At 44.2% G+C, this 21236-nt stretch overlaps 7 protein-coding genes across 8 annotated transcripts; 4 read left to right on the top strand and 3 right to left on the bottom strand.

The window, feature by feature from the left end:
• Positions 1-218: 218 nt before the first annotated feature.
• Positions 219-5311, top strand: sxph (saxiphilin). The gene is made up of 17 exons (XM_076156845.1): positions 219-273; positions 631-794; positions 1385-1484; positions 1578-1754; positions 1961-2123; positions 2223-2287; positions 2419-2576; positions 2684-2870; positions 3068-3216; positions 3307-3397; positions 3490-3537; positions 3624-3806; positions 3924-4071; positions 4166-4248; positions 4342-4526; positions 4629-4815; positions 4945-5311. Exons 1-17 carry the CDS (start codon positions 219-221, stop codon positions 4986-4988), a joined length of 2187 nt encoding a protein of 728 aa, XP_076012960.1. The 3' UTR covers positions 4989-5311.
• Positions 5312-5994: 683 nt separating this feature from the next.
• sirt4 (sirtuin 4) lies at positions 5995-8779 on the top strand. The gene is made up of 4 exons (XM_076156514.1): positions 5995-6126; positions 6943-7424; positions 7518-7812; positions 7907-8779. The coding sequence occupies exons 2-4, from the start codon at positions 6943-6945 to the stop codon at positions 8057-8059; spliced, it is 930 nt and encodes a 309-aa protein (XP_076012629.1). The 5' UTR covers positions 5995-6126; the 3' UTR covers positions 8060-8779.
• Positions 8780-8857: 78 nt separating this feature from the next.
• cunh1orf74 (chromosome unknown C1orf74 homolog) lies at positions 8858-9957 on the bottom strand. The gene has a single exon (XM_076156515.1). The coding sequence runs from the start codon at positions 9711-9713 to the stop codon at positions 8940-8942; it is 774 nt and encodes a 257-aa protein (XP_076012630.1). The 5' UTR covers positions 9714-9957; the 3' UTR covers positions 8858-8939.
• Positions 9958-10210: 253 nt separating this feature from the next.
• On the bottom strand, positions 10211-10990 carry tomm6 (translocase of outer mitochondrial membrane 6 homolog (yeast)). The gene is made up of 2 exons (XM_076156520.1): positions 10810-10990; positions 10211-10334 (listed from the first exon to the last, which is right to left on the bottom strand). The coding sequence occupies exons 1-2, from the start codon at positions 10911-10913 to the stop codon at positions 10238-10240; spliced, it is 201 nt and encodes a 66-aa protein (XP_076012635.1). The 5' UTR covers positions 10914-10990; the 3' UTR covers positions 10211-10237.
• A 5-nt stretch (positions 10991-10995) lies between these two features.
• uqcc2 (ubiquinol-cytochrome c reductase complex assembly factor 2) lies at positions 10996-12818 on the top strand. The gene is made up of 4 exons (XM_076156519.1): positions 10996-11195; positions 12131-12205; positions 12491-12557; positions 12652-12818. Exons 1-4 carry the CDS (start codon positions 11058-11060, stop codon positions 12756-12758), a joined length of 387 nt encoding a protein of 128 aa, XP_076012634.1. The 5' UTR covers positions 10996-11057; the 3' UTR covers positions 12759-12818.
• A 338-nt stretch (positions 12819-13156) lies between these two features.
• On the bottom strand, positions 13157-15057 carry tspo (translocator protein). Of its 2 annotated transcripts, none has more exons than XM_076156518.1 (4): positions 14706-15057; positions 14003-14181; positions 13742-13880; positions 13157-13637 (listed from the first exon to the last, which is right to left on the bottom strand). In XM_076156518.1, exons 2-4 carry the CDS (start codon positions 14173-14175, stop codon positions 13467-13469), a joined length of 483 nt encoding a protein of 160 aa, XP_076012633.1. In that variant the 5' UTR covers positions 14176-14181; positions 14706-15057; the 3' UTR covers positions 13157-13466. The 2 variants fall into 2 exon arrangements, with proteins under 2 accessions (XP_076012633.1, XP_076012631.1); XM_076156516.1 differs by having other exon boundaries at positions 14003-14178; positions 14706-15056.
• Positions 15058-17826: 2769 nt separating this feature from the next.
• On the top strand, positions 17827-21236 carry frs3 (fibroblast growth factor receptor substrate 3). The gene is made up of 6 exons (XM_076156781.1): positions 17827-18016; positions 18123-18309; positions 18736-18897; positions 19383-19504; positions 19623-19899; positions 19969-21236. The coding sequence occupies exons 1-6, from the start codon at positions 17921-17923 to the stop codon at positions 21003-21005; spliced, it is 1881 nt and encodes a 626-aa protein (XP_076012896.1). The 5' UTR covers positions 17827-17920; the 3' UTR covers positions 21006-21236.

Below are 21236 nucleotides of genomic sequence, written 5' to 3'. Positions count from 1 at the left end.
TAGTCCTTGTGTGACAGATGGTGTTAAATATGTTCCATATGCGTGCAGAAAGTCACTTCACTGTTTGTAGGAGCGCTGCCCTTCCCACTCGCACCACTGCCTCTCTTAAACGTCTCATCCCTTGGAAATTTTGTGGAATATTCAGGATTTCAGACCAGTTTCCATTTGTGTTCTTTAGGCTGCACAAAATAGATTTTATTCACAACGACTGACTGACAATGCGAGCACTGAAAGCCACTGTGCTCCTTCTCCTCTTCCTCTGCTGCATCAGGGGTAAGTGTTAGTAAACTACATTATTTGCTGACATTGTTCAGTTAATTCATACTCATGTTCAGTGTCAGGGAATGTTCTCATTGCTTGAAGAGTTTAACTGTGGTGTTGCTGTTAGTTTATGATTGTTACTGGCATTTTTATTGCCTGATTTGTTGACTTATTAATATTAATAATAAATATAAAGTCATCATTTCACACGCTATTTTAAGCATAACTGTAATGATGCGTTCAGGGGCTACTTTATTGGATTATGTATGATAGCTTTCAACAAACTTCGCTCCTTAAACATGAAAGTTTTGACTGACTTGTGGTGTTTGATCGTTGTTGTAGCCTCCGTGTGAAATCTCTGTCCTGCAGCTAAGAAGATGCGGTGGTGCACAGTGTCGGACCCCGAGCAGAGGAAGTGTGCCGAGCTCGCCAAAGCTTTGGTGGCCGCGCTGCCTCCAGCTGCTGTGGCTGCTTACGCTCGACTCTCCTGCATTCGAGCCTCCAGCACCACCGACTGCATCGACAAAATCAGGGTGAGTTGTCTCCTAAAGGCACAATAATCACACTTCTTAGCTGTTGTGTATAGAATTATAACAAATAATTTCCGTTTGTTCTTTTGTATTGAAAGAAGAAAAGTGGCGGTTTATTGTTGTTTTGGATGTACTTGAGATGTCCTGACAACTTGATTAAATCAGTAAAATTTGGTCATAAATGGTCTCAGATATAAGGAATGGGAAGTTGTAAAGTTGTAGGCAATAATAAATTAAGTTGCTGCAAATAAAGAGGTAGTTGAGATGTATGAATGTGTAAAAAGGTGTGTTGTACAAAATGCTGGCTTTATAGGGCAAATGGGTCATAATTTAAATTGGATACTGCTGTCATAAACTTGTTAAGGTTTGCACATTTCTGGTAATGATTGGTAACTATGGGCATTTATTGATGGCGTAAATCTGTGTTGAAATATTGCTATTGTAATAATTGTCAATTGCCTCTGGATAACTGGTGGTTATAATTTAACGTTTTATAAAGGCTTATAAACTCTGAGGGAGTACCAATATGGCAAAGTCTTTTAGTACACTTGTAAAATTCTGACTCACCCTGTTGTTGCTGTTGTATTTCCCAGGCTAACCGTGCTGATGTTGTGACCTTAGATGCAGGAGAAGTTTATTCAGCAGTGAAGCAGTTTGGCCTTGTCGCCGTTGCCAAGGAGATATACAGAGACGGTAGGTTTACTTCACATTACTGAGATCTTTCAACGCGTCACTCCATTGTTGGTGCCAATGTACCTGTGTTTGTCCTGTCTGTGAGCACTGCAGGAGGCTGCATTCTGTCTGTGGCTGTGGTGAGGAACAGCAGCTTGGACGTCAGATCCCTGCAGGGCCTCAGGAGCTGTCACAGTGGGGTCAAATGGACGGCCGGCTGGAGTCTTCCAATTGGCTTCCTGCTGTCCCGGAACTACCTGAGCTGGTCCAAGGAGCACCCGCTCAGTCAGGGTAACGACAACCAGGAGATGAGAACCATCATCTAGTGAGATGAGATGATTCTTGCACAATGTGGAATTTAGACATTTAAAGTGATGAATAGCCCAGGAGGAAGCTATTTGAATCATGTTGAGATGATGAGTAAGACTTATAAAGCAGTTCAGATTCATGACGTGTTGTTTTTCACCACTTTAACTTGTTTTTCTCCCCTCGAGCAGATGTGAGTGCCTTTTTTAGTGCCAGCTGTATTCCTGGGGCTGGTGCCATGGCGCCTCCTCTCTGCGCCCTGTGCCAAGGACAGAAATCCTACGTACGCCAGAGAAATTACCACTGTGAGACGTCCCACAGCGAGCCCTTCTACAACGGCCCAGGGGCCCTCAGGTCTGCTTCACCTTGACGACAAACGCATTCTGGGACCAGGATGTAAACAGTTTAAAACATGAATGGATTTCTCTGATCATCTCTTTTGCTCTGTGATAGGTGTCTCAGGTCTGGGGCAGGGGATGTTGCATTTGTGGACCACTTGGCCCTTGAAAGTATTGAAGGTACTTTAAGGATCATGCTTGTAAGATCGATGTGCAGTATATAGTCCTGTTGTTAACATTCATTTAGTTGTGTGTATAAACTCCTGTGACTTCATAACACTCCCTCCCTCTTCCTGTGTTTACTCTTACAGAGAGCGAGAAAGAGGAGTTCAGGCTGCTGTGCACAGATGGCACTCAAGCTCCTCTCAACCAATACAGAAAGTGCAATCTTGGGCGTGGCCCAGGAGGGGGCACCGTCACCAGATTCAACTTTCGCAAGATTGCACGCAAATTCCTGGTGACGGCACAGGTAACTGTTTGCAGTCACTGCCTCTCCCAAACATGACATGATGTTTCTATGACGTGTGACACAGTTTGGTCCGTAAATCACTTTTAATGCCTTTTGTTTCATGTAAGATGCTGTTTGGTCAAAAGGGAAGAGAGAGGCAACGCTTCCAACTCTTTAATTCAACTCTTTTCGGGGAAAATGACCTTCTGTTCAAAGATGCAACTGAGAAACTGGCTGTTCTGCCGGATGACATGGATGTCATTCAGGTGCTGGGGCTGGATTATGTGGCACTCCTGAAAGGTCTCGGACATGAAGGTGCGGTGTGTCACTCTAGCTGTTATTTACATACACAAAGTAGAAATGTTGTGATGGAAAAGTTGAATACTTTCATGTAAATGATTTAGAGGATTGCCCACCATGGGGGTCCGAAACAGTTGCTAATGTTGCTTAATGTGTAGAGGTCGGCACTGGTTGTGATCGTTGTTTGTGTGTGTGTGTGTGGGCGTGTGTAGGTAGTTCACTGGAGGACAGTGTGATACGATGGTGCTGTATTAGCTACGCAGAGCAGAAGAAATGTGAGCAGTGGGCCCTCAATATAAAGTCGGACCCGTTGGTATGTGTGAAGGCAAACTCCATGAGTGACTGCGTGGAGAAGATAAAGGTAAATCAATGAATCACTGTTAATATGTTACGCCTTTTGATCATTGCACCATAATACGAGCTGAAAGCATCCATGTGCAATTCACTGCAGAGAGACGAGGTGGACGCTGTCTCACTGGATGCCACTCACACGTTCATAGCAGGAAAATGCGGCCTTGTCCCTGTAGTGTCAGAATATTATGGTAAGGATTGGTTCACGTTCTTTGCTGCGCAGATACATGGATGTTATATACGTAGTACTAGAGGCTGATCATCTTGTCCTGGACTCTCCTAGGACAAAAATGTATACCTGCTGAAGGGACAACCCATTTAGAAACGGACGGTGAGAAGAGCAGGATTTTATGCTGATTAAGCTGATGCTACTATCCTGTTCAGTTTGAAATTCACCGGCTGTGTCTCTCCCCTCAGTGCTGCCCTCGGTGGTGGGTGTAGCAGTTGCAAAGCGTGCTAGCAGAAGCATCTTCATTGGAAATCTCGGAGGCCGACGCTCTTGTCACGGTCACATGTATGGGCCCGCAGGCTGGCTGCTACCATACAGACACAATTTAAGCCTGGAGCATAACAGCAGCTCCCCCTGTGATCCAAACAAAGGTATGGGGGGAAACTCAATTCCAGCCATCTCACATCGGCTGTGATCCCTTGACCTTACTGCTGCATTATCTGTGTTTAATCCATACAGTTTGTAACTTTTGGTTTGCGATCTCTTAGTGTATAATGAAGTGTTCTGGAAAGGCTGTCTTCCTGGCTCTCAGGGGAATCTGTGTAAGGTCTGCATGGGAGGCACTGGGGAGGCTGCCACCAAACGCTGCGCTGACAACCACAATGAACGTTACTATGGCAATATGGGAGCTTTAAGGTAGAAGCACTGACTTAACCAAAGGAGAGTCTTCTCTTCCTCTGTTATTGCTGTTGTGCAGCATATAACACTTTGCTGTTCTGGTGGATTATAGATGCCTGGTGGGAGATCCAAGTGGCAAAAGCATTGGTGATGTAGCCTTCCTTGAGCAGCAGAACCTGGAGGCCAACATCCTCAGTTAGGTTTTCCAGATGAAGTTTGGGCCTTAATGCACACACTGAGGGATTTGATTTCTGTGTAATGGATTGTTCTTTATCACATTTTATTCAGGTTTGAGTTCCAGTGGTTGGGCAGAGGGGTGGAAGTCAGAAGATTTTGAGTTGTTGTGCAGCGATGGTAGCCGCGCCCCATTGTCAGAGTGGGAGAGCTGCAATATGGGAGTCATCCCACCCAACACCGTCATGACAAGGCCCGTGCTTACAGCACGAGTGTACGACTTTCTCATGAAGTCACAGGTCATCAAAATTAAACAGTTTTTAGTAAATGTTTGTGTTGAACACTATTTAGTTTATTCTTTCAGTTTTTTTTAAACCTTTGGTGTTTTTGTCTCTTCACAGGAAACTTTGGCAGCCAACCCAAACTCAGACTTCAAGCTGTTTGAGTCGCAGCAATATGAAGAGAGTGATCTGCTGTTTAGAGATGCAACACAGTGTTTGGTTCACACCAGCCACATGGATTATCGCACTATCCTTGGAGAGGAGTTTTACAGTCATGTGGAAACTGTGTTTAACTGCACACACTCTGGTATGATTATCACCACACACACAAACACACACACAGGCTAGTTTTTCAGTCATGTCAAATCTAAAAAGTCATAATTGAACTATCACAGTATGAGAGTGTTAATGTTTGTATTAATTTGCCTCACTACAGATCTCTTGGAGTTGTGCGGTCAGGACGTATGCACCATATTCTAATGGACACAGGGGGAAAGAGCAGAGAACTCCTCATACATATCTTAAATCCAAATCAGACTACTGCAATCCACTCCTCATATTAAACTGTTCACACCACAGGTTATAGTCAGAACTAGGATTATGCACAGATTCTGTGCTCAATTATTCCACTATAAAGTCTGTTTTCTGTCATTTACTTTGCTGCAAATTTTTGTAGAAATGGGAGTTTTCATTTGTCCAATAAATACTCACAAAATCCGATCAAAATCCCTAATAATATGATGTGTAGAGAGTCAAAAATGGTTGTGGATGATGTGACTCGGGATGAACATATTTCAGGTTGAAGACGCTACACAGGCACTTGGATTATGCATTCTTGGGAACCTATTGGAATCGTTTGTTTTCTAGTATTTTTATTAGTAGTAGTAGTATACAATGTTAGTACAGTAGCCCCTAGGACCGTATGGTAAAAAGTTGTGGAATTTGGCGCACTGATAGGAAATAGTCATTATTTTAATAGTCAGTAATGTTGGACTCTCCTCCTGGCCTCTAATGCCACATTTAGGTCAAACTTCAAGGTACATTTACGCTTGAAACTTTTATTTTATAGCAAGTTACACAGCATTTATTTATTAAATGTTATCAAATGTAAAGGTTTTTTTTGTATCTCTTGTGCTTGGTACATGTATGTATGGTGCCAAGCAATGATTGGATGGAATGTAAGCGGTTTTTAGTTTAATGCTATATATTAGTTATATTCTCTTTATATAAGGTTAATTGTTGTTCAATTAGAGCTGCGTTGTCATGTCAACCATATTAAAGCACTTCTTCCTGGATCACGGTGCACCGTAGGTGACAGAACACCAGGGAGAGTAGTCCGAAGTATGTAATTAAAAAGAATTACATTAAAAACATACATTTACTGTATATATTTACTTGTTACTGTCAGACTTTCATAATGTAATACAAATGTTCAACCCTATATTTTGCCCAGACTCAACAGGAACTGTCTAGTGTTACATCAAAATGGGTATTTCCGGTGTCCTCTCCCGGTTGTTCTCGTGTTTATCAGCAGGTTATTTAACGACTCCACACTGACCGGGCTAGATGTAATAACAGTCACCTCCAACCTGACCTGCAGCTGCTACCCACTTATAAGGTACATTTAATGATTTACTCAACTTACCGGCGAAACATTGCACGAGTAATGCTAGCCAGCTGCGAGTTGCCAGCTTAAAAGCAAAGGGTTTGTAAGTGTAGTTGCTACAAGACTTGCTGATTTAGTATTTTATTTAAGTTTGCAGCTGTGTCACATTGTGTAGCCATGTGCAACTATTAATTAACCCCGGTTTGTGTATTAAGTGTGTTACGAAATGCGTGTCTTTATAACTTACTGAAACAATTCAACAGTTAGTCCATCAGCAGTAACACAATATATCATACTTCAAAATTGGAGAGCGTGTTTGTGTGTGTTCATGTGGGTGCTGTTCATTTCATCTACATATTTATTTATTTGTTGCAGTAATAAATGATGGAAGTGGTTGACATGAATGGACTCATGACTGTCACAGTTGGTAATGACATCATTGACGAGCACAACTTGTATGTATGCACAATATATACTGTATGTAGGTCAGCACAACAAGCACCTCCTCCAATGGCCTTCAAACCTGCCAACAACACTGTGTTTAGGGGCGGGGCAGAGGGGTTTAAAGGGTGAAATATCAGAGGGAAGATGTGACAGGAGGGTTTCACAGTTACCATTAACTAAGGTCAGGGTCATGAGCCAGTTGGCATCTATCTTCCTCCGCCTGTGTTGGCTCTCAGCCATGCCGCTCTGCACAGCCTTCTCCAGGGGAGAGAGAGACAAAAGTTTTCTATGTAGGTGATGATGAGGAACGTGTGTGTGTGTGTGTGTGTGTGTGTCAAAGTGATCATTAATTGCAGCCCTAATGTGTGTTGTGTTGTGATGTAGATGAGACTGTCATGGAGGGCTCTTGCATTCAGAGCCCCTGGAGGAAGGCCAGCCTCGGTCCCTGCAGGGATGTTGAACTTCGTCCCTGCCTGCAGCTCCATTGAGGACCACTCTCTGGAGCAGCTGCAGGCCTTCGTGTCCCGAGCCGCACGTCTCTTCGTCATCACTGGTGCTGGTCTGTCTACAGAGTCGGGGATCCCTGATTATCGCTCAGAGGGCGTCGGGCTGTACGCCCGCACTGACAGACGCCCCATGCAGCATGCAGAATTTCTCCGCAGTGCCAAGTCCCGTCAACGCTACTGGGCCAGAAACTTTGCCGGGTGGCCGCAGTTCTCTTCCCATAAACCGAACTCTGCACACGAGGTCCTGCAGCGGTGGGAGGAGAAGGGGAAGCTGCACTGGCTCGTCACACAGAATGTGGATGCACTTCATTCTAAGGTGGGGCAGAAAAGACTGACGGAGCTCCACGGCTGTACACACAGGTGAGAATGAAAGGAAGCAAGGAGAACACAGAATACAACACTGGACTAGACAGACATTAAATGCGGGTGTTCATAAACTGCATGTGTCCTTAGGGTGCTGTGTCTTGGCTGTGGCGTCGTCTCGCCAAGGGAGGAACTGCAGAGACGATTTTCAGCTCTAAACCCTGATTGGCGATTGCAAGCGGGTGCTGTGGCGCCGGACGGGGATGTCTTCCTGGAAGACGAGAAGGTCCTCCACTTCAGAGTGCCTTCCTGTCAGGACTGCGGCGGGATACTGAAACCCGAGGTTACTTTTTTTGGTGATTCGGTGAATAGAGCCACAGTGACGTTTGTGCACGACAGACTGGCAGAGTCGGATGCAGTGCTCGTCGTTGGGTCTTCATTACAGGTAGGCTTCCTTCGTACGTATGAAGAAGCTTCATACCACCTCTAGGTTATTGATCTCTGCTTTAAATCCCTTGTACCTCTCTGTTATTCTCCAGGTGTATTCAGGGTACAGATTTTTACTGGCAGCAAGCGACCAGAAACTCCCGGTCGCCGTCTTGAACATCGGGCCTACGAGAGCAGATCACCTGGCCGAGCTGAAAGTAAACGGCCGCTGTGGTGAGGTACTTTCAGTCCTCCAGCCCCTCTGAAGTTCACACGCTCAATAGAATCAAAACTACCTCAGATTCAATCAGGCAACAATGCAATCAACTCCAGGATCAGTTTTTTTTTGGCATTTCTTTGTTTAAAGGTGAAGTAACTGTACAGACACTGATGACATACAGGGTCTGTTGGAATCGCTGCTCACTGCTACATTAGATCAGTATGAAGAATGTGCAATGTGATATACACTAGAGAATGTAATGAAGTGTTGAAGATATCAAGGCGATGCCAAATTTGATACTTGTTGTTAGGTTGTGATTTCACAGCAGTTTTTTTTTTATATTCTGGTGCTAGGATGGATATCTATTCATGTTGAAAATAAATTGATTTTTTTTAAATGTTGTTTGACTTTGTATGCAAGCAACATTGACATGCACAAATCATGTTCTACTACCAAACTGTCAACATGTTATTTACTCTTATAGTTTGTTTTAAAAGATGAAAAACACTGGCACCCTTTTATATGTATTTACTCTAAGTGTCACTTTCTCCAAGTAATGTTGATGCATATTTTGGCATTTCACAACAGCAATGTGATCCATCAAATTAGATTTTGAAAAAAAGAGGAATCTTGCTGAGTTGGTTGAAATGGGTGAAGCAGTATTTTGTAGTTAGCAGAATCATGATGAAGCAGAGCTGAACATTTCTTAATTTGCCTTTTATAATCTAGCTCCGTATTTAAAACAAATTCTAATCTGAATCCACTTCTAAATGTCTATGAATGTCTCTTGGGGCCTATACAGATGTGAGGGTCGTCTCTTCAGAATAAATGCAGTCGTCACAAATTCTTGTTTCACTCAATTTTAATGGAGCGAAAAGTAAACCCACAAAACAAATATGTATTTCAAAGACAAACATACGCTCGCGTCACAGATTGACTGCCGGCAATGTGACCATCGACTGACAAACGTTAAGATCCTTGAGGACAGTCTGATGCTGAAATTTCTCCTGGAGACGCAGGTTCCACTGCTCCATGTTGGACTCAGTGTCTTTATGCAGAACCGCGGGGATGCTGAAGGAGTAAAGACAGCACCTGCGGCCTGCTGACCATGTTGCTGAAGCCGTAGTCACCATCAGGGGGGTCATCGCCAGACAGTTTTCAGAGCTGTTGTTCTGATCAAACCAGTAAGTGACAGGGTAACCCAATAGAAGACCGAAGAGCGTGCACAGGTTCCACTTCTCACATTTATCGCTAACATTAAGAGGTTTCTCTGCCTGTGGATACTCTCTCAGACTAACCAGGAGATCTTGTGCCATGATCTTCAGCTCTCCTCTCAGCGGGTCAGTGATCGCAGGCTTTTCCAGTGAGTGACACACGTCAATCACGGCCACGCTGCCGCCTCGAAGCAGCTCCTCTAGGTTTGACATAACCGCGAGGGGATTAACAATGAGGGCGTGACCGCAGACGTCCAGCGTAAGCAGAGACGGGGACACGAGCTGGGCCGACTGCAACGCGTTCAAATACCGCTGCACTTGCTCTGCGGTGGCGCCGTTGGTGTCGTAGAGCAGAGCGGGTTTGACGCCTGAATCGACGGCCAAGACCTGAGCGGCCAAGTCCAGACTAGGAGGGACGGACAGCGATTTCCTTCGACCTGACAGGCATTTACGAGCCGCAGCAACAAAGAGATCCTGAGCCGACATAGCTGCTCACATGGCACAAGATGTAGCTTTTCAAAATAAAACACCGCCCCCCCAAGAACTGAACTAATTTCTAATCACTACAATGATAATGCCTCCAGCTGTTTACAAAGCAGCACGCGAGAGTTTAAATATAAAAATTAAAGAGTCTAAACACAACAAGAACAGAGATACAGACTCAATGTAAATAATTGGATTCAAGATTTTCGATTATGTCCTGTGTTTCTTCAGTGTTGGTCCAAGACGCCTAGAGAGAGAATACTGAGAATTAGAGATAGTTACTTATTTAAAAAAGGTAAACGAGTCAATAAACACAAACAAACAAAATGAATAATCACAAAATTGAACATTATATTAGAGCAAGTGCCGCCTCAAACACTAAGTAATAAATAAGTAATAGTAGTAGTTAAGTTGGATGGCTCTTAACAATGTGCAATCAAAACACAGCGCCATCGTCTGGTTGCATTGAGGAACATCTCCTTACCTCAGCATCACCCAGGTTGATCTTGCATTCGGGACCAATTCGCTTATGTGATGGGTTGAGGTGACATCAGGTCAAAGTCAGAAAGGTTCCGGGCGACCCAAACTCCAGCTGCAAACAAACCCAAGTTCACCAGAAGGTTCCTGTCAAATAAAACAATGTTAGAGGTTAAAATTCTGTTATATACCGCATTGAAATGTGATTAAAACCCCACAACAAGCAGTAGATAGCTACGTTTAAGATGGTGGAAATGGGGGTTGATCGAGCAAAGGGCGTTTAAGTGAAGTTACTTTATAAACCAGGGAGACGAGCCAAGGACAAATCTGACACGGGGCCGGGGTTTTGGCTTCGGAGTCGTCGCTTACAATTCGCCTTTATTCACACATTTTAGACCAAATATTACACATTCTTCTTCCTCTTAATATAATGTTTAGTATCTGAACGTCTCTAGTTGTGCAAAAACCAAGAATATGCAGGTAAAAAGTGAAATAAATCCCGTAAGAGGACGAGCCGAAAGCTAACGTCAGATGCTAACGTTAGCTTGGTACAAAAGCTAAGTTATGGATGACTGCAAGGTTAATAAAAACAATGATCGGTATGTTATTTAGCTTTGCCCACCTTCTGAAATCGTTCCTGTCCGTGGCAAACCGACACGCTGTACTGATCCATTCAACGACACCGGAGGGCCCCGCAGAAGCCTTTTTACCGTTGGCCCCACTCATCGTGTAAACGCGTGGATGGTGCTAGAGCTCTAAAGCAGCTAACCGTGAGAGGGAGCGTCGACGGGGAAGACTGTGGGTGTAACACAAGTACGGAAAGCAATAAAGCCCAAACCTCGCGCGTCTTCACGGTTCCGCGAGCCAAACATGTCTGCGACTCGATACCGTCGGTTCTTGAAGCTGTGTGAAGAGTGGCCCCGGGATGAATCGAAGAAAGCACGGGATTTAGGCACGTTCTTGCGCCAGAGAGTGGCGTCCGCCTTCCGTGAGGGCGAAAACACACAGGTAATGTCGCCCGGGTGCCATGACACCGCGTCCTCCGACTCGAGGCTAATGCTAACGATGTGCTAAAGATAATCCAATAAATCTTCTTAAATTTTTTGGCCGTAAATCATTTGGTGTGGCGCTAAATTAAGTCAACTACTAGAGCAAAGGTTTCCTCTTCTTCACCTTCTAAGGAAACGTTCTGTTGAGCGAACACAGGCTGAGGAACTTAGATGGCAACTCGCTTTCTCTTGACCTCTGACCTTGACCCCCCTGACCCCTGTCATTTTGGGGCGTCTTTCCGAAAGAGACGGTTGCTTGTTCTTCCGTGTCATGCACATCGTTTTTGGAACTTGAACGGTTTCTTGCTGCATTCATGATGTCATTATAGGAGGTTGTTATGGTTATGACTATATTCAGTCACAGAAATCTTTGGATGTCATTATTGGGGGTGGAAGGTTTCATTCGTGTCAACTTTTTGGTCATGCAAATAAAACTGCTAATCAAATATTTATGTAAAATGCAACAGCAATGAAAAGCCCCTATGCATATGTGGGTGTTCCGTGGTGGTGATGTCATTCATGGTGTCATTGTGGGGGGTGAGCTCATGAACCATGTCACAGTTGACATCATGAATGAGAGCGCCAGGTTCCTCCAATGGCCTCCAAACTTGATCAAGCATTTGCATGGGGTGCGTTTCATCTCATTTACATTTTTCACTTTTTTAAAATTTGCATTTCCAAATGATAATAGTGGGAGACCTGAATGGAACCACCCTAGCATGTCACAGTTGTTAATGACATCATCAGCCACAATGCAAAGCACCGGAGATTGAGAGCGATGTTGGCTCGAGCTAATGAATCGCCACAAAGATTGTACTTGTTTGTTATTTACATGTGCTTAGTTTAATTCAGGATTCAAATCTTATTGACACTCTTGAATTTTTTTCTCATCAGATTTCAGATCCAGAGAAGTGTGACCAGGTGTATGAAAGTTTGGCCCGCATCAATGGCAATGTGTACAGACAACGAGTAAGCACAGTGTATTAGTGTGTCAGGAAGTCATTTTGAAATATTCCTCTAAATAAACTTAATAGAATTCACTTATAGTATGACTTTTTTCACTAAATGCAAAATAGAAAGTTTTCTTTGAATATTACAATATTCTCATCTTGGTCTTGGTGGCATTAACTGCAACGTGATAAGGATAAATAATTGAGTGAAGGTTAATCTGATTGTGTACTCCTTTATGAAACTCAATCAAATGAATTAAGTCTTAAATGTTAAATATTTACTGCAAATATCTCATTTGTTCAGTTCCCTCGTATAAGAGACACAAGTTTTACTGGAGTTACGGCGGAAGAATGCAGAGTGCTCCTGTCAGGTATGGATCCCACAGCATCACGTTCATCACATATTCTCAACTACTTTCCTAAACATTAACTCAAAATACCCTAAATGTTACTTTATTTTGACAGGGAACATGCAGCAGATGGATGAAGAAAAGAAGGGTTTGTGGAAATCGTTAATGGTTCGATTCGCTAAATCACCAGAAGACGGTCCAGAGAAGACTCCTGAGAAATAAATTTTATTCCTGCAATTTTTGTTCTCATTCTGTGTATAGAAATAAAGTTTAATAATATCACCTTTTTTTAATTGTCTATTTTTACTTGGTCTTTGTATGTATTGATGAAGGGATGGAGATAAAAGAAGAAATCACTTTCACGAGTAGAAATAATAAACAGGACTTAAGACATCCCTAACTTTGAGAAAGTGTTTATCTAGATTACTAATACTATTAACATTAACTACATTATGCCCTGTGGTTAAACGCAGACTCGAATGTCTGTTGAAAGTGTAAATGCTGAAGAAAGCAAGATCAAATGCTCCTCATTCACGTCACTCAGATGAAACCTGTAAATGAGCCAAGAGTTCCATTTAATTTTAAGACTTTATTAGAATATTTTTCATCATATGGCAGTCATGACTACACAAACAGTCTTTATTTATGAAAAAAGAAATGAATGCATTTATACAAATAACAAAGCACCACGAAATTTCTTTAAAATTCACAAGTTGATAAATTCACCTCCACTCAGAAGATGTAATTGTTTGTGGAGATATAATCAAGTATTCTACAATAGAATCAAAGGCAATGAATCAATAAAATAATGCTTGAGGTACTGACTGTATTCATTGGGAATAACATGTGAAAGTTATTTCAGAGCGCCTGCAAACTTCATTTACACCTCCTTAGCTGTGGTTGCTTAGCTGCTTAAGTTAAGAGGACAAACTATTCAGTTTTGTCAGGGTTGTCTCTCCATATGCGGTAGTTGAGGGAGGTGGCGAGGCAGAGCCATGACAGATAAGGCACCATGAGCAGGGTGGCAGTGCGGCTGATGGCATACCAAGACAACATGGTGGCTCCGACAGTTCCAGTCAGCGCCACAACCTCAATGAATGCCTAAAATGGGGGGGAAGAATTATGTTTAAGGGGCATAAGAATTGCTCCATTGCACTCTTTACATCCCTCATTATCGCATTCTGAAGAATACTATAGGTACATACCCATTTCAGTTTGTGTGCACCAAAGAAGATGGGAGTCCAGGCCCAGTTCAGGGCGAGCTGTAACCCGTACAATCCCATTGGCACCAACGCATCCTCAGTGAAACCTCCGAGCTCTTTCCACACCAGGTAGGAACCATACCTGCACGGCAAACGCAAACAGGCTCATTTTGACAAACATGAACAGTAGAATGCAAACACAGGACTAGTAACTGTGACAATAGATGGTTCAGAGACTGTAGCTCCACTCATGATGAGGCTCACCCCATGGATGTATACAGAAACGTCCACGCTATAGGAAATGCTGCGTTTGGTGGACGCCACGATGGTTTCTCTAGGGTCGGGTACCAGGTTTTCACTTCTTTGCGAGTGATGTAACCCCCATAGAAACCTCCAATGTGTGGGAGGGTGGTCAGTCCAAGCATAGGCAACCACATGTTGCACTGAGAGAAAAGCAAAGCACTTCATAGCTGTTTACTGTACTGTCAATGTCCGCTACAAGAGAAGTTCCTCAATCAGGTTGGCTATGTGGCTCTGACTCAAGTACCTTTAGGACATGATAGACTCCGTAGTGATGTGTTTTGAGAGTTTGCTGAAGCTCAATCAATTACCTTATGTCGTGTTTTTGTAAATTGTTAAACCCAGAAGTCAAAACTGATTGTGATTTTGCAATAATCAGCAAAGTTGACAACCAGCTTTTGGTGCTGGAATTTCAACAATGCACACAACAATGACGCCATCCATTCATTTTAGAAATAAAGTCAACATACCCTGAAATGTACGAAAATGTACAGCATGGTACTTTCATTAATTCCAAACACAACTAAGGACATTGCGGCAAAATACTTTATCGAGCTTGTCGCTATTCTTCGATGCGTTCATATATAAAACTCTTAACTTCAAAGAATATGTTTAAATTCACTCATAAAGTTGTGACTACGCAACCATTTATGTAACGCCATCTTACCTCGCGTTAGCTTGCAGCTCGGGCAGTGTTAAGTAGTGGGACTCCGGCTGAGTTAAGCTGTCTAAACTGTCAAAAAGAAGTTTATCAGCGTGTTCAGTCAGGACACTCCCAACCCACGGACACACACAAACACCCTGACAACAGCTCGTGTGGAAACGATTGGTCACCAGGACAAACTCGAGTGGAGCGCAGTTGTAGCTAATTATATTTGTATTTTACGTCGTTAAATGTTAGCTAAGAGCGCCACAAAGTCCGGAGGGCAACATCACAGTGAACACACGGACATTATTTCGCTGTGTGTAGTATTTTTCGTCATTGGTTACACAACATAGTTACGGCGAGGAGGCGCGTGACGATCAGATAGCAAAGATAATACAACGATAAGATAGTTCACTCCGTTCACATTCACCATTTACGCCCGACGCAGACTGTGACGATCATCCTCCCGCACAAATACATACAGTATCTGAAAAAGGAGAGAGGGGCAGTTTTCGAGAAAAAAAGTCGAAATATTTCCTAAAAATTTAATAAAAAAATAAAAAATGTTGCAAGAACACTGATATTTCATGTCAGTTGAAATGTTAAGTGGAAATTGTGGGAAGAAGAGCAAATAGGTGATTATTTTTGTAAGGGCTTCTAAAATACGGAAATATTTTACACTGGATTAGAAGAAAATAGGATATTTTAAGGGTGACCTTTTTCTCAAAAACATATAACCTTGTTCTTGTACGATTTTGACATTGTTTACAACTATAACAACTTTATCCTGCTAATGTTTCAACTATTTTTGCAATATGTTCCGACTTATTTTCAAAATTCCCCTTTTTCTACGTCGACTGTAATTCCCTGCACAATGAAATCTGATGTGCCACTAGGGGGCGCTCCAGGAACTTCATGTGGTACTTGTACCTCTGTATGAGCATCGCTGGTTTAATACAATTGATGCTCAATAATAAATAACCAATGAAGTAAACACCAACAACAAGCGATATTGTCAACCACGCACAATCCATATAGGGCCAAATAAAATATGAAATTAGACATCAATTTGGATTCTTGAGGTGAAACAGTGGAATGGTCTTATATGATCTATAGACCATATAATAAATAAACGTCCAGCTCCTGTAGATCCTCCTGTAAGACATGATATTAGATGATAATGGGAGGTGCTGCTGGTGGTCACGGGAGCTCCTCTCCCTTCGTGGGCGCACCTTGGCTCCGTGGGTCCTCCAGCGTTTCTTACCTTCTTGTCTGTGCACAGCCTCGTTGTCTGGCTGTGAACTCTCACCCCGCTGCTGGGAAATGTCATACAGGCAGAGAGAGGCCCGTGCTGCAGTAGGGGGGCGTAATAGGAGGAAAAAATAACAACATTTTCCTGCTCCCACAGCATTTTTCATTTGCCTATCTACCGCGCAAGTGCCATATCCCGGCGTATGCAGCAGCCGCAGCCGCCGCCGATAATTGATCGCAGTCTTAATGCTTATTTCGCATTAGGGCTAATAACAATCCGTGCCAAACATGTGAGTAGCAAAACCTCCCCCCCCCCCCCCCCCCCCCCCCCCATCGCTGTCGTTGTTCACTTACCCGTTGCCTGCTATGTGTTCACACTATTGTATCCTCGCAGCAGTGAGATTTAGAAAAAAAAAAAGAGAAAAAAAACGGCCATCGGAGCGTGTTGTTGTGCGCGTTGAGTGTCGGTGTGTGTGTGTGTGTGTTTCATTGTGGCACGGCTGGGAGACTGTGTGCGCTCTGCAGACTCGGCTCTCCCGGCTCTCAGGCTCCTGCGGCGGGCTGGGCTAATTGAGGAAAAAAAAAAAAAAGGGCTGTGATTTCTCCCCTTTTGTAGATCAACCAGATCGGAAGAGAAAGCGCGTTGATTGACTGGACCAGCGGATGTATGGAAAGTATATGACTGTGTAGTAGCCTAGCGCTTAGCCTGCTCGCTTTGATTCAAGGCAGATCCTGAATGCTTTTGACATCTTAAGTCAAGATGTATAGGCCCGGGTTGGAGAACACACTTATGCGGCTGTGTGTGGGGCTGGAAATCTTGTTTGTGTAGCCTGTTTTTCAAGGGTGACAAGCAGCCCGAAAATCACAGCCAAGCGATGCAGATGTGACACGAAACATGACAGATTTGCTACCTGGTGCGTGTTCAGTGCTACATGCAGTCCAGTGCGCACAGACGCGTCAGGTTGTCTTATCTGTTGGACATCATCACAGGTGTCTCCTTATCTAAATATGTCCAGCTGGCCTGTGTTGACTTTCTGTTTTGTGAAGCTCAGTAATAACTTCATGTTGATGTCGTAGTTGTTTTGTTTTGATCGTGTTATACATTTGCAGTATTTTACGGTCGACATGTTTGTATTTTTATATTGCCAAGATATCAAATATGTGTTTAAAAACGCCTGAATAAATAGGGTTTGTGTTTTTATAATTAATTTAAATTTAAAAGCTAAGGTCTTCAGGTGTAAACTAGTAAAGGTTCCCATGCCCAGCTGGCCTATATTAAGTTTCAGTGTGTTCTCGGTAATAACTTTATTGTATATAGTAATATTGTAATACATCTATAGCCAGTTGTTGTGTTGTTGAGATGTTTGCCTCGTGGAATATTTCTAGTATTGTACATGAGATTTATTTGATCATCTTTACAGCCTAGTTAGCTAAAACAAATGACTTCCATTTAGAGGGGAAATGGTCAGAATTCCAGTAAATATATGGAATTATAGCTTTTTAAAACCCTCTTAAACTCCAAGTTAATTCAGAGCTGGAGCGTTGGCGGATATGCAGGGGAGCATAGCAATTGTGTGTGAATGAGTGTGTGTCCCATGCCTGACAGTGACATAAACATACAGACTTGATAGATTGATATCTGTAATTTAACATATTCAATACAATATGTATGATATAACACATCTAAGGCACGCTGACAGAGAACTTTTTCAGAGAATGTTCTTGAACTCAATGAATAGCTTTGCCTCTGCTGTGACTGTTTCAGGGGGGAGAAAATCCTGCTTTTCTTGAAGACGTCAATCCAGCAAAGCAACTGGCCTGTGATGAAGATGCCCAGTATAAGATCCTGGGATTGAGACGTGAATCCCTTTACACTGATGGCCTGGGCTGAGTAAGACATTTGTTTGTTTGTATATGTGTGTGTGTCATTAAAATAGCATTGTAGCATAGTATCACTGACCGGAGTTAATCATTTTGTTTCATCCATGCTAGGTTTCAGCTGGCCTGCTGAAACTATGGGGAGCTGCTGGAGCTGTCTGTACAGAGACCCCATCCGAGATAACCACCTTACCAAATTTAAGGTTGCTAATGTCAAAATAGAATCACTTTAAAGTCAACTCGACACATTGGAGTATACGGTGCACTGCTAATACTTCCAGGCCGTTCTCTTTACTCCCCTTTTGCCAGGTCACCAATGTGGACGATGAGGGCAATGAGCTGGGTTCTGGGGTCATGGAGCTCACCCAGACCGAGCTCATCCTTCACACACGCAAGAGAGATGCCATCCGGTGGCCGTATCTCTGCCTGCGACGCTACGGCTACGACTCCAACCTTTTTTCTTTCGAGAGTGGTCGCCGCTGTCAGACCGGGCAGGGTAAGGAAACCTCTCTGCTCCCTGTGCTTCACTCACACATCCACTATTACTATGATGATTACAGTTACTATGATGGCTGTTGTTAATCACGTCGTCATGTTCCATTTACCAACCAATCTAATGTAACGTAATGTGTGCTGCTATAATAATAACATTTGAAAGTACTCTGTAAATGGACTTATGTACCTTTACCTCTTCTATATTTATTTTACTAACTCATACAAGAAATGATCTTGAGTGACAGAAGGCATTTTTGTCAGAAGACAAAATTTTACTTCACTGTTAATCTATATTGAGACTTATCAGTGCATTCTAAATGATGTAACTAACCTGTATAAATCTTAACCTTTACACCTGAAACGTTTTAGCAGCACCAAATGTACCACTAATGTACTAACATGTGCCCTTTTTTATTCTTTTGACAAGGAATCTTTGCATTCAAGTGTTCTCGGGCAGAGGAGATTTTCAATCTGCTCCAGGAGCTGATGCAATGTAACAGCATCAACGTGGTGGAGGAGTCAATGATGATGCCTCGCAGTGCTCACACGCCAGAGATGGAAATGTCTCGCACACCACAGACTCCCAACAGTGAGTCACAAACACACACAGAGGGAGAGAGAGAGGGAGGGAGGGAGCTAGAGAGAGAGAGAGCGAGAGGAGTAGTATGAGTCCTGCTAAATATAGATTGCATTTCAGATTAATTGTAGAACTCCTATGTAGCAGTAACAGCAGTATGTTACAGTTTCTGTATGTTACAGTTGCAGCTGATTAGGCTGGTGACACCGATGCTGCCTTCAAATCACTCTGCAGTTGAGTGCATTGCCAAGGATGTCAGGGATGTTATGAAAGCCCCACATGTGCACAGTATCCATCTCATCAGCAACCTAACATTAGCATTGATTCTGAGCCTCCTAAACCGTCACTTTGGGAAAACAACAGGCTCTTTTGTTGGAGTTTATTGCTTTCATTGGGACTTTGGAACGGCACATCAGCGCTGTGAGCCGCCGTGAACATTGTTATTAAATCCCTGTTTGTCTGTCTCTCTTTATATTGTGTTACTTTTGTGCTTGCAGCGCCAGCATTTCCTGTCCAGGGGTTTCCCAATGGATACCCTGGTTATCCAATCAGAGGTGATTCCTCCCAACCCTCAATTGCCGATGATCATGGACACAGCCTCATGGGTTTGGAAGACCAGGTGAGAAAACTTTTCTTTGTTCATACTTCAACACAAGTTCATCAGTTCATACTTTGCCCCAAGTTGTGACGGAAAGAAGTGTAAGATCCCTGACATTGTTATTTATTCTCCTTCACAGGCTCACACCTATGTAAATACTGTTAGTATGGAGGGGGATCTCTCTATGCGTCACTGTGTGCACTCCCTGCCTGAGGTGCGACCCAGCGCGTTCCCTGAAACAGCACGGGGAGCCATGCCTGTTGGGGGCCAAGTAAACGTGCAGCCCAACATGCGGTGCTGTCCCCACGAGGAACACCAAGACCCTCAGGTGTTCCTACAGCCGTCTGCACAGGAGGTGAAATTCATGTTGGGCCCCACTCCAGCACAGCGCCATCTACTGGAGAGGGAGCGGGAGCGTGAGAGGGAGAGGGAGCGAGAGAGGGAAAGGGAGAGGGAGAGGGAAAGGGAGAGGGAAAGGGAGAGAGAGAGGGACAGAGAGAGGGAGAGGCACGGGCACAATCCTCACAGCCTTCAGCCAGTAGAGGGCGCAACGGGATCAGAAACAGAGGGAGACGAGCCCTCCATGCACATGTGCAACTCTCACCCCTTTCATCATTTCCATCACCACACACACCGGCATCCAGGCCACGAGCATCAAGAGGGTTGCCAGAGCAGTGAACTCACATATGAAAACTTCAACGGCCTGAGAAGTACCCGAAAGCAAAGGCTGAGTCCCAGCAGTGTTTCCCAATCTGTGGGCTCAAGCAGCAGCAGCAGCACCGGGGACAGTCACTCCCACTCCCTCCTGCACCCTCACGCCCACGGCCCATCATCGCTCCCCCCGGAGGGCTACGGGTGCGAGAGGGGCATGGGTGGAGGTCATCGTCGGACAGCTCTACTCAACTACGAGAACCTGCCCTCTCTGCCCCCCGTGTGGGAGTACCGCGCTCTGCAACGGGACGATGAGCAAGATGAAGAGGAATATGAAGAAGAAGAGGAAGACTTTGACGAGTACGAGTTCTCGGAAGGTCCCGGAACGCCTAACGGTTATCACCAGGACGGCCGGGGTGTCCATAGAGACGCCCTGCAGAACTATGTCAACACAGAGCACGTCCAGCCTCCCCGGCTCCGACACGCGTGCCCGCCGCATCCTCGGCCCTGTCAGCCGGATAGAGGGGGCCGTATCTTTAGCTTTGATTTCCGCAGGCGATCAAGGGCGGGGGTCGGAGGCTGTGAGCACGGCCACATCCCTCCGTCGCGGCAGCTGAATTACATCCAAGTGGACCTCGAGGGAGAGCCTCCCTGCCAGGCTCTGAGCAGCGGAGGTGCCCAGCCGCAGCCACAGCACCAGCGCCTACCACCCAAAAAATGTGGCCAACAGCAGGCACCCAGGCGCAGTGAATGCTACGCAATCATTGACCCGAAGAAGACCGCTGCCATGTCCAACCTGCAGAAAGCTCTGCCCAGGGATGATGGGACTTCCAGAAAGACTCGCCACAACAGCACAGACCTGCCTCTGTAAGAGACGAAGGGGGAAGATGAAGGCAGCAAAGAGACAAATGAAGGGATACAATTAAGGATGAAGAGCTTGTTTGGACAGGCTTATCCTCATCTTAGCACACTGGACCCTTCACTGTCATCCATCCATTCGACTGTCAGGCTGACTAATACAGTACAGGTACCTAATTAGAAACTTAATGAAACCTATCTGTGCATATAAAAGGAAATGAGAAATCTCCTCGGAGAATTTGCC

The sequence above is a fragment of the Genypterus blacodes genome, unplaced genomic scaffold, assembly GCF_046128005.1.
Source record: "Genypterus blacodes isolate CSIRO-AG114 ecotype Tasmania unplaced genomic scaffold, CSIRO-AGI_Gbla_v1 ptg000070l_1, whole genome shotgun sequence".
Taxonomy (NCBI): Eukaryota; Metazoa; Chordata; class Actinopteri; order Ophidiiformes; family Ophidiidae; genus Genypterus; species Genypterus blacodes.
Note: the sequence above shows the minus strand (reverse complement) of the source record. Positions and strands in the feature narration are given on the sequence as shown.

What these genes read in the sequence shown, in the direction of transcription:
- sirt4 (XM_076156514.1), top strand. Translation starts at nt 6,943, where the DNA reads ATGAGACTGTCATGGAGGGCTCTTGCATTCAGAGCCCCTGGAGGAAGG. An exon ending in CTCCACGGCTGTACACACAG is followed by an intron (nt 7,425 to 7,517) that starts GTGAGAATGAAA and finishes ATGTGTCCTTAG; the next exon opens with GGTGCTGTGTCTTGGCTGTG. An exon ending in TCGTTGGGTCTTCATTACAG is followed by an intron (nt 7,813 to 7,906) that starts GTAGGCTTCCTT and finishes GTTATTCTCCAG; the next exon opens with GTGTATTCAGGGTACAGATT.
- tspo (XM_076156518.1), bottom strand. Translation starts at nt 14,175, where the DNA reads ATGTGGTTGCCTATGCTTGGACTGACCACCCTCCCACACATTGGAGGT. An exon ending in TTTCTGTATACATCCATGGG is followed by an intron (nt 13,881 to 14,002) that starts GTGAGCCTCATC and finishes TTTGCCGTGCAG; the next exon opens with GTATGGTTCCTACCTGGTGT. An exon ending in GTGCACACAAACTGAAATGG is followed by an intron (nt 13,638 to 13,741) that starts GTATGTACCTAT and finishes CCCCCATTTTAG; the next exon opens with GCATTCATTGAGGTTGTGGC.
- frs3 (XM_076156781.1), top strand. Translation starts at nt 17,921, where the DNA reads ATGCTAGGTTTCAGCTGGCCTGCTGAAACTATGGGGAGCTGCTGGAGC. An exon ending in CACACCACAGACTCCCAACA is followed by an intron (nt 18,898 to 19,382) that starts GTGAGTCACAAA and finishes TTGTGCTTGCAG; the next exon opens with CGCCAGCATTTCCTGTCCAG. An exon ending in ACTGGAGAGGGAGCGGGAGC is followed by an intron (nt 19,900 to 19,968) that starts GTGAGAGGGAGA and finishes AAAGGGAGAGAG; the next exon opens with AGAGGGACAGAGAGAGGGAG.
- cunh1orf74 (XM_076156515.1), bottom strand. Translation starts at nt 9,713, where the DNA reads ATGTCGGCTCAGGATCTCTTTGTTGCTGCGGCTCGTAAATGCCTGTCA.
- uqcc2 (XM_076156519.1), top strand. Translation starts at nt 11,058, where the DNA reads ATGTCTGCGACTCGATACCGTCGGTTCTTGAAGCTGTGTGAAGAGTGG. An exon ending in GTGAGGGCGAAAACACACAG is followed by an intron (nt 11,196 to 12,130) that starts GTAATGTCGCCC and finishes TTTTCTCATCAG; the next exon opens with ATTTCAGATCCAGAGAAGTG. An exon ending in ATGCAGAGTGCTCCTGTCAG is followed by an intron (nt 12,558 to 12,651) that starts GTATGGATCCCA and finishes TTATTTTGACAG; the next exon opens with GGAACATGCAGCAGATGGAT.
- sxph (XM_076156845.1), top strand. Translation starts at nt 219, where the DNA reads ATGCGAGCACTGAAAGCCACTGTGCTCCTTCTCCTCTTCCTCTGCTGC. An exon ending in CAAGGAGATATACAGAGACG is followed by an intron (nt 1,485 to 1,577) that starts GTAGGTTTACTT and finishes TGAGCACTGCAG; the next exon opens with GAGGCTGCATTCTGTCTGTG. An exon ending in TGTAGTGTCAGAATATTATG is followed by an intron (nt 3,398 to 3,489) that starts GTAAGGATTGGT and finishes GGACTCTCCTAG; the next exon opens with GACAAAAATGTATACCTGCT.
- tomm6 (XM_076156520.1), bottom strand. Translation starts at nt 10,913, where the DNA reads ATGAGTGGGGCCAACGGTAAAAAGGCTTCTGCGGGGCCCTCCGGTGTC. An exon ending in GACAGGAACGATTTCAGAAG is followed by an intron (nt 10,335 to 10,809) that starts GTGGGCAAAGCT and finishes TTTATTTGACAG; the next exon opens with GAACCTTCTGGTGAACTTGG.